Source organism: Culex pipiens, chromosome 2, assembly GCF_016801865.2.
Source record: "Culex pipiens pallens isolate TS chromosome 2, TS_CPP_V2, whole genome shotgun sequence".
Lineage (NCBI taxonomy): Eukaryota > Metazoa > Arthropoda > Insecta > Diptera > Culicidae > Culex > Culex pipiens.
Window position 1 is genome coordinate 187,487,642 of NC_068938.1, and position 8,858 is coordinate 187,496,499.

The window sequence follows — 8,858 nt, forward strand, 5'->3', positions numbered from 1 at the left end:
TTTGACAGATGCGGCAGATGCGTCAAACCGCGGTGAAAGGGGGTTCGGGCAGGGTGGTCGAAACGGGCGGCAGAGGGAGTTTTCTTGTAGTTTTGACAGATTTTAGGACGGGCAGAGTTGCCGAAAGAACTCCGACAAACGGGATTATTTTCATCGAGTGTCAATCAAGGGGCATGACACTACACGGTATGATGAGCCAAAAAAATCTGGCGTTTTTCTCGAAAGGGTAAAATAGAACAAAAAATCCAAAGCATGGTTTACATCCAAATTTTTAACTCTCAATTTAATTTCAGAAATTTCAATTATTTAATTATTTATACTATACTGAATTAAATATGCTCAAACAATCAAATGGAGCCTAACATTTTAAGAGGGCACAAAACTTTTGTAAACAATAGTGTATCCCTTTCACTCAAATGACAGTTTGCATAAGGTGTGAGAGGGATACACTCTTGTTTACAAAAGTTTTGTGCCCTAATGAAATGGAAAGCACGAAATGTCCAACTCATCCTTACAAATGTGTCGAACACAGAAGGTGATCAAATTACCCCACAGAGTGTGTCTTTATTACTCCACAAAGGCATGTCCAAATTACACCATATGGGTGCCCATATTACCCCACTTTTTTTTTTGGGAATAATTGGTTACTAAAATTGGGTACTAAAGCCCTATGTCAATTTTTATGTACAACAATAAAAAACATGATTGAAAACCATTTCTGATCACTTTTTTCATTTTAACGCCAAAAAAAAATTACAAGACAACATTTTTTCGATGGATCAACTATGGTTCCCTTAGAACGAGCTGTCAAGTAGGACCTTTTCTGTCAAGAATGGCCGTAGAGTAAATTTTTAAAAATTGAATTTAAAATCAATTTTAAATCGTGTTTTAAATCCTTTGAGGTCGTTCGAAGGGTCATTGTACTCAGAAAAATAAGCTTTATCGTTGTGAACAATAATATCACAAATTTATGCTTAATTTTAGACCCAATTTAGCTCAAATTGGGTCTTAAAGCCAAATGTAAATTTTTATGTACAACGGTAAAAAAACAGTATTCAAAACCATTTCTGATCACTTTTTTTTTTCATTTTAATGCAAAAAACCTTTTCTGTCTGTTCTGTACCTGTTCTGTAATATAAGAAATTTATGCTTAATTTTAGGACCCAATTGGGTACTAAAGCCCTATGTAAATGTTCATGTACAGCGGTAAAAATCACGATTAAAAACCATTTCTAATCACTTATTTTCATTTTAAGGCAAAAAAAATATTAACAAGACAACATTTCTTCGATGGATCAACTATGGTCCCCTTGGAACGAGCTGTCAAGTTAGGACCTTTTCTGTCAAGAGGGGCCGTGAAGTAAATCTTTCAAAATTGAAAAAAATTGTCATTGTGCTCAGAAAAATAAGCTTTATCTAGAGCTTTATCGTTGTGAACAATAATTTCACAAATTTAAGCTTAGTTTTAGGACCCAATTGGTGATATTATTGTTCACAACGATTAAGCTTATTTCTCTGAGTACAATGATCCTTTTACGATCGCAAAGGATTTAAAATTGATTTTTAAATGCTTTTTTAAATTCACGATTTTTAAAGCTATGAATGATAGAGCCAAACTTTTTGAAGCAATCGGTTCATATACTATCGTTTAACAAACGCTCCAAGTTTCAACTAATTTGGTTACACCAGTTAAAAGATACAGTAAATTATGTAAACAAAATCTGAAAAGCACGTGCCACATCTGTGTTTCAAAAGTAAAATTGTACTACGTGTCACAAGTGTGCACAGCATTTCCATCACGCTCCAAAATGAAGGCCGCGATGTTGCTCATTGCTGCCCAACGAAACGTCCATCCGTGACCTGCTCAGCCCGGGGTCTTCAAACGTGACCGGTGGCGTATACCGTAAGAATTGGTACAACTTTTACGCGGAAGTTGGCCAACCATTAGCAGAAGCGTTGAATACAAAAAATCCAAAACATACTGTTTTAAAATTAAAATCGATTAAAATATTGAAATAAAATCCATCACATTTTTGAAAATCATCACTGTAATGTTAAATATTATTTATTCTTGCCATAAAAAGTTTCTTCTTATATTAAAAGCAAAAACCTTTTACCGAAACAACGATTTTGTTCCAGAAATGCATGGTAGTATCAACAATAATTATTTTCCAACTTTTGAAATAAAAAGTTTTAACTTTCTACGAATATTCACCAACGCGATTTTTTAATCCAACGAACCATATTTTTAAATTTACAGTATTTTTTCCAAATTTTTTCTATAAGAATTTAGGAATCAAAGAATTTAAAATTTTATGAATATTAAGAATTTTCGATCTTTTTATTTGCCTTGACTATGAAATTACTCGAAAAAGGAACTCTTTAAATACAATTACTAACGAAATTTGAAAAAAAAACACTTTAAATTTAGTTTTAAATACTTTGTGGTCGACTTATTGATGAGAACAATAAAATCATAAAAGGCGATAAAATCAGCAATATAAAATTCATAGTGCAAGTGATTCTGGGGACCCAAAACTTCATGCTTCCCCTCGAGTTGAGCCTGCGCAGAAATTTTGTTGGTCGGTGTAATTTAATAATTTAATTTAATTATAATTTCTATGCTGATGCACTGCAACGAACATTATGAATGTTTAACAAAATGATTCTTAATTTGAAAGAAAAGAGACCAAATTTGTATACATTTGCAAATTAGAAATCGCTTAGAAAATTAAATTTTCTTTTATAATGCTTTTTTTTTAATCCGACATCGACATCAACATTTCTGGAGTTTTTTTTTTGTAATGGTCCATTAAACCAAATTTCCAGTTTTTGCTTTTTGGGTGTTTTTTAAACCGCCTTGAGTCAGGGGTATTAATAAACACCCAAAAAGCAAAAACTGAAAATTTGGTTTATTGGACCTTTAAAAAAAACTCCAGATTTCGACCTAAAACAAATTTAAATAAAAAAAATAAAAACATTTCGACCTAACTGCCAACTCCAAAATCTTTGTTTATGTTTTGATTTTCCCTCCGGATTTCTGACGCTTTCAAGTTTATTCACGTTGCCGGTGCCAGCTGCAAGTTTTTTGAGTGATTTCAATATTTTTGAACAGTTTTCAAACCTTAAAAAAAGAAAAATGGACAAGCAGGACTGCAAGTACGGCGCGTCCTGCTACCAGAAGAATCCGGCCCACAAGGAAAAGTACCGCCACCCGGCGAAGGAAACCAGCCCCACCAAAGAACCGGAACCGGAAACATCCTCGAAGCGCCGGTCGGATTCCCCGACCGCGGACATCCTGGAGGACATTAAACGGTGTAAGCGCCCGGCGACGCCGGAAAAGGACGATGGCAATCGGGAGGAGGCGGAGCAAGGGTCGGAGTATTACGGGATAACTCGCCAGCGGTACCAGCTGCCGGAGGTTCCGATGGATGTGGGGATGATGAGTGACATTTACGACCCGCAGATTGAGTTTTCCAAGAAGGAGGAGTACAAGGAGCTTTGCGCCGATCCGGTGGAATTTATCCGGCACAAGTTTTTGGTCGCGATGCCGGCTTGTTTCAATTCGCTGTGGGAGTTTTGCACGGGAAAGAGTCAGGACAAACCGGCGGAGGTTTTCGAGAAGTTGGGATTGAGGTTGGTGGGGCCTTTTGATGTGCTGGCCAAGAAGTTTACCGACGCAAAGATGCACGAACCTGGAGATTATCTGCGACATTGGCGGTTTTACTACGATCCTCCGGAGTTCCAGACGGTGCTGGTCAAGAAGGGTTCCGGTGTCCATTATGGGTACTGGAGGGACCAGCCGGAGGATGCCAGCGGACTGGTGGCGCTGAACGACGTCAACAAAGGTTGCGAGATCAAAATGATTGGCGAGAATATCTTCGATGCTGTGATGTAAGTTTCAACTGGTATTCTAGGAAAATTTCTCAAAACTAACAAATTTTGCAGCCACTTCCTGGAGCACGAGGTCGCGACGACCCCCTTCAACAAGGCCCAAATCGCCACCACCAAGAAATCCCTCGAAGAGTTCGCCAAGCAGCGCGACATTCCCCTGAAATCAAACGAAAAAATCAAAGCTCGCGGCAAAAACGTCGTCTGCAAGACATTCCACAAGGCCGGCATCGTGGTCCCGTTCGACCGGAAGCAGGAACTGGGCTACCGCGAGCTGCTCGAGAGTGACGCCAGCCTGAAGAAAATCCTGGCCCGATTCGACAAAATCGACAACGCCGGGGACAAGATCGAATTCACCGCGGCCATGACGGATCTGCAGCCGATCGTAACCGGGGCGTTCATTGCCGTCGACGAGTGTGACTTTGGGACGGCGCTGGAGCTGGCGACGGATTTGTTCTGCCACGGGACGGCCAACCTGCACGACGTGATGAAGCCGCTGTTTATAACGGCGTACTCGCAGCTGAAGCGGCCGCAGTTTATTGCGATTATTAAGGTGAAATTGAAAGATGCTCAAAATTTTTATCTGACTAATAAATTTCATTGCAGTCTCATCTTGAAGATCGTCGCAAGGGGACCGATCTGGATTTGTTAACGAAGTAAACGCAGCATCACCCTACTGGTCTTATTTATGCACGATTGTAATCATCATTTTATCATTTGAAAATCATAAACTTATTGTATATTAAGCGTTCAAAAGTAAATATCCTGAATTAATACAAAATCCCAACATTTGTTTTATATTAAATATAACTGCCGCTCGAAGCAAGTCCGTCCCATATGTATTTTTGTCGATTTTGAGATAAACCCGACCAAAGTCTTGTTTTAACATCTACTTCAAGCCTATTGAATAAAAATGTCATGTTTGTTCTAGAAAATCCAAAATAAAAATGACTCGTGTGCTGTCCCATATGCAAAATAAAGGCAAGACAGTTCTTGGTTAGAAATGGCTCACAAATCGATCGAATAAATGTGTATTTTTTTTAAATAACCCAGACTATGTCTCTAAGAGCCTGTTGAACTTAAAAAAAGACTTAAGTTGTTGATATTTAATTAATATTTATTGATTTAAACTCGATACCTATTCTGCCTTTTTTCCTCATGCAAAGGACAACCACGGTCAGAAAATAAACTACATACCGTTATAACTATTATTAAAAAAAATAAAGACGGTTCTGTTCCTTATTGGTTGAAAACCCATGGTTAGCCATGGTCCTGGTTCTGGATTAGGTTCCACTTCCGAGGGTCTATATGTCTATATTTCAAGGGTCCATATGCTGAGACGAGTATTCAAATATCTCCTCTCTCTGCAGCAAAAGAAATTGACTGTCTCGTCGCCGGTTGAAGTTTCATACTCAGGAATTTTATTAAAACTATTCGTCAAACAAGATTAGCCTGAAACAAACATACTTTTAGAAATTTAATAAAAAATGTTTCAAAAACTACCAAAACAAACCAACAAATGACAGGTAAATTTCTGTTGATAAATGTTTAAGCCTACCTTGATAACTTGACAGACTTGCTTTTATTGATGGACAAATAAAGTCAGGTCAGTCCCAGCACGCAAATTTAACAAATTAACCCATAAATTTTGACTTTTTAAAGTCAAAATAGGAGTAGGGGTGTTTGTTGAACCAATATTGAAATAATTGTTGAAAAAAGATTTAAAAATTGTTGATTAAAAATGTTAAAAAAAGGTGAAACATTTTTCGAGCTTCTCATGGCGTTATCGCAGCACTCACTTTTTACATATGGGACGGACTAGATTCGAGCGGCAGTATAAACGAAATTAAATTCGAAATTCTAAAATAATTTTATATCATTCCACTCGAAATCAGTTTTCTATTCAACTTATTTCGAATTCTGAAACAGAATTTCGAATTGAATTTCGTTTCAGAATTCTAATTGAATTGACTGGGTTTCTCTGATTAAGCTCAAGCTAAGTACGGAGCTCGGAAGGAATGCGGTCAAGAAACGTTGCACATTCTTTTCGTGACCACCCAAAGAAAAAAGGATAGTCCGGTTTAAGCGCGTGCGCTTGAGAATATTGAGGAAAAAAACAATATTCAACATTCAAAAATTTAGATTTATAATCTCAAATAAATAAAACTCAAAAACATAAATATTAAAAAATCTAAACTTTTTTTTAAATTAATAATTTCTGAAATTCTAGAATTCTTAAATTTTAAATGCTAAAATTTTTAAATTCTGAAGTTCTTAATTTTTTTAATTCCTTCAATGTTCAAATTCTTCAATCTTGATTTTTTTTTAATTATTAAATGTTTGTTTAAAATTCTTAGATTCTCAAATTCTAAAAATTTCTAAATATAAAAATTCTTCTTTTTTAGCTCACTTATTCAAAAGGTCCTATGTACATACGAAACCTATAACGCATGGGTTGTTTGGAAAAGTAATTTAGAATTCTTAAATTCTAGAATTTTTAAACTCTTTATTTCTTAAATTTTTAAATTCTTTGAATTCCTTAGATTCTATAAAATCCTTGGATTCTGCATTTTCTGCAAAATCCTAGATCCTTAAATTGTAAAATTCATGAATTTTTAAATTCTAAAATTCATAAAATTCTTGTATTCCTAAGTTCTTAAATTCCAAAAATTAGTTAAGTGGTCCTTAAACACAAATAAATAATCATGTCTTAAATGTGTAATGCCTAAATGCTTGCTTTCTTAAATTCCTAAATCCTCAAATTGTTGAATTCGTGATTTAAGAATTCCTACTTTTTAAAATTCTAAAATTTATAAAATTCTTAAATTCTTAAGTTTTAAATTATGAAATTCTTAGATTTTTAAATTAATGAATTTTTAAATTCCTGGAATCTAAAATTCTTAATTTCTTAAATTCTTAAATTGTTAAATCCTAAAATTCTTAGATTCTTAAATTCATGTCTCTTTTAAATTCTAGGATTCTAAAATTCTTAAGCCTTTGAATTCTTAAATTTTTCATTTCTTAAATGTTCAAATTCCTGAATTCTTTTTTTTTTGAATTCTCAGATACCAAAAATTTTAAATTTTAGGGTCTTCATTTCCTAAATGATTAAATTCCTAAATTCTTAAACTGAAAACATGGTTTATTGAACCCTAGATTGAACATTTTCAAAATTAAAAACTCAATTCTTAGGTGTCGTAATTTTTTTCCTCATCTTTTTTAATCACTGAATTTATTTTTAAATTTATGCGTTTCCAAATTTTCGTTTTTTGAATGTCTTTTTTTGTATTTCAAAATTTATTTTTCTTTATTTTTTTTTTATTTTCTGATTTTTTTAAATTTCTACATTTTTTAACATTGTTGATTTCTGAGATTATTGAATTTCTTTATTTTAAGAATGTTAAAATATTTTTTTTCAATTTATTTTTTTATATTTTTATTGCAGAGTATCTGATTTTTTTTAGTTAGGTGCTTTCCTAAGTGTGTACATTGCGAGATAAAATCACATTTCCAGAGTTTTTTTTTTAAAAAAAAGGTCCTATAAGCTATTGAAAAGGTCTTATAAAAAAAAACTCTAGAAATCATCTATTTTTGCTTTTTGGGTGTTTTTGAAATTGCATTGTATCAGGGATATTCAAAAACACAAAACAAAAAATTAAAGTTTTGTTTATTGGACCTTTTTAAAAACAAAATCGCCAGGTATGTTGAGTGGTTGAAATTTGGCAATAAAGCACGATAAAGCTCTTTTAAATGTTAGTCGTAAATTTTTGAGATCCTAAAAGAAACCTGACCTATTGATTGATTGACATTTCGACGGTAACATTTCAAAAGGCATTATGTACATTTTGACACTTTCTGGGTTATTGCATATTCTGAAAGTACTCCTGATTACAGATTGTCAAGGCAAACAGATTGGCCAATGTTTCTGGACACCAAACGTGCTGGACACCAACCGCCCTTTACGCCCAGCAAAACTGGCAGTGTTGCAAGCGCAAAATCTGTCTCCCTCGACAATCTGTACTCCTGATAGGCTACCCCTCCACCAAAAATGAGCAAAAGTTACTTCAGTAAAGTCTGTTTAATAATGATTTTAAATAAAGTAACATAAACATAACCTCTGCCATCAGCAGTCCCTGTTTATATAGCCCTGTCAACCTGTCAAACAAAAGACTACATGAACCCCGTGACGAAAAAAAAGCAACATGAAAAAAGCGCCATGTACATTCGGCGAAGAAAAACGAATCATAACAAAGCGTCCCCCTCAATGACAGCAGGGTGATATCGACGTTGGTGATTTCAAAAGAATTTATGTTTGTTTTTCTCAAATAAAATTACGGAAATAATGTATTATTGAATTTGGATGATCAAGTCAACATTCAAATGCGTTTTTCTCAAAAAGGATGGTGTGTACATGATGCTTTTTGAAATGTTGGCATCATTTTTTTTATTAGGTACTATACTGCCCATGATCGCATAAATGTCCCATATGCATTTTCGTCACTTTTGAGCTATTGATGCAGTTTGGTTCAAAATCGTGTGCTCTTTCAAAAGAGCCTATAACATCCAGTGCTTTGTTCTAGAAATCAGGAGGAAATCCATTTTTTTCGTGAAAACTTAACACAAACTTGTTTAGCGTTTTTCTCAGCATGCTGTTTTTGCATATGGGACATTTATGCAAACATGGGCAGTATAAACATATGAAAGACAATAGCTTATACGACCCTTTCAACAAAAAAAAAAAACTCTGAAAATAAGTAAAAATAAATATATATTAAATAATTTTTTTTTATTTTCATGCTTTCATTCTCTCCCTTTCCCAATTACCGTGCACGCCGCTCCTGCTGCATGGGCCCAGACTCGAACAACAACACCGCAAAAAAAGTCGCGCCTTTTGCGCGCCGCTTCTCCGCACAAACGCCAAAATCGCGACGACAGCAGCCCAACTGTCAAACGCGCGGCTCGCTCTG

The 8,858-nt window shown here is 34.7% G+C and overlaps 2 protein-coding genes across 5 annotated transcripts in view; both read left to right on the forward strand.

Moving 5' to 3' along the window:
- LOC120429998 (transmembrane protein 164) overlaps window positions 1-8,858 on the forward strand; it is a 117,258-nt gene that overhangs the window by 39,155 nt on the left and 69,245 nt on the right. The window lies entirely within an intron of this gene.
- Window positions 3,048-4,682, forward strand: LOC120431571 (histone PARylation factor 1-like). Its single transcript, XM_039596679.2, has 3 exons — window positions 3,048-3,894; window positions 3,949-4,444; window positions 4,498-4,682. Exons 1-3 carry the CDS (start codon window positions 3,140-3,142, stop codon window positions 4,549-4,551), a joined length of 1,305 nt encoding a protein of 434 aa, XP_039452613.1. The 5' UTR covers window positions 3,048-3,139; the 3' UTR covers window positions 4,552-4,682.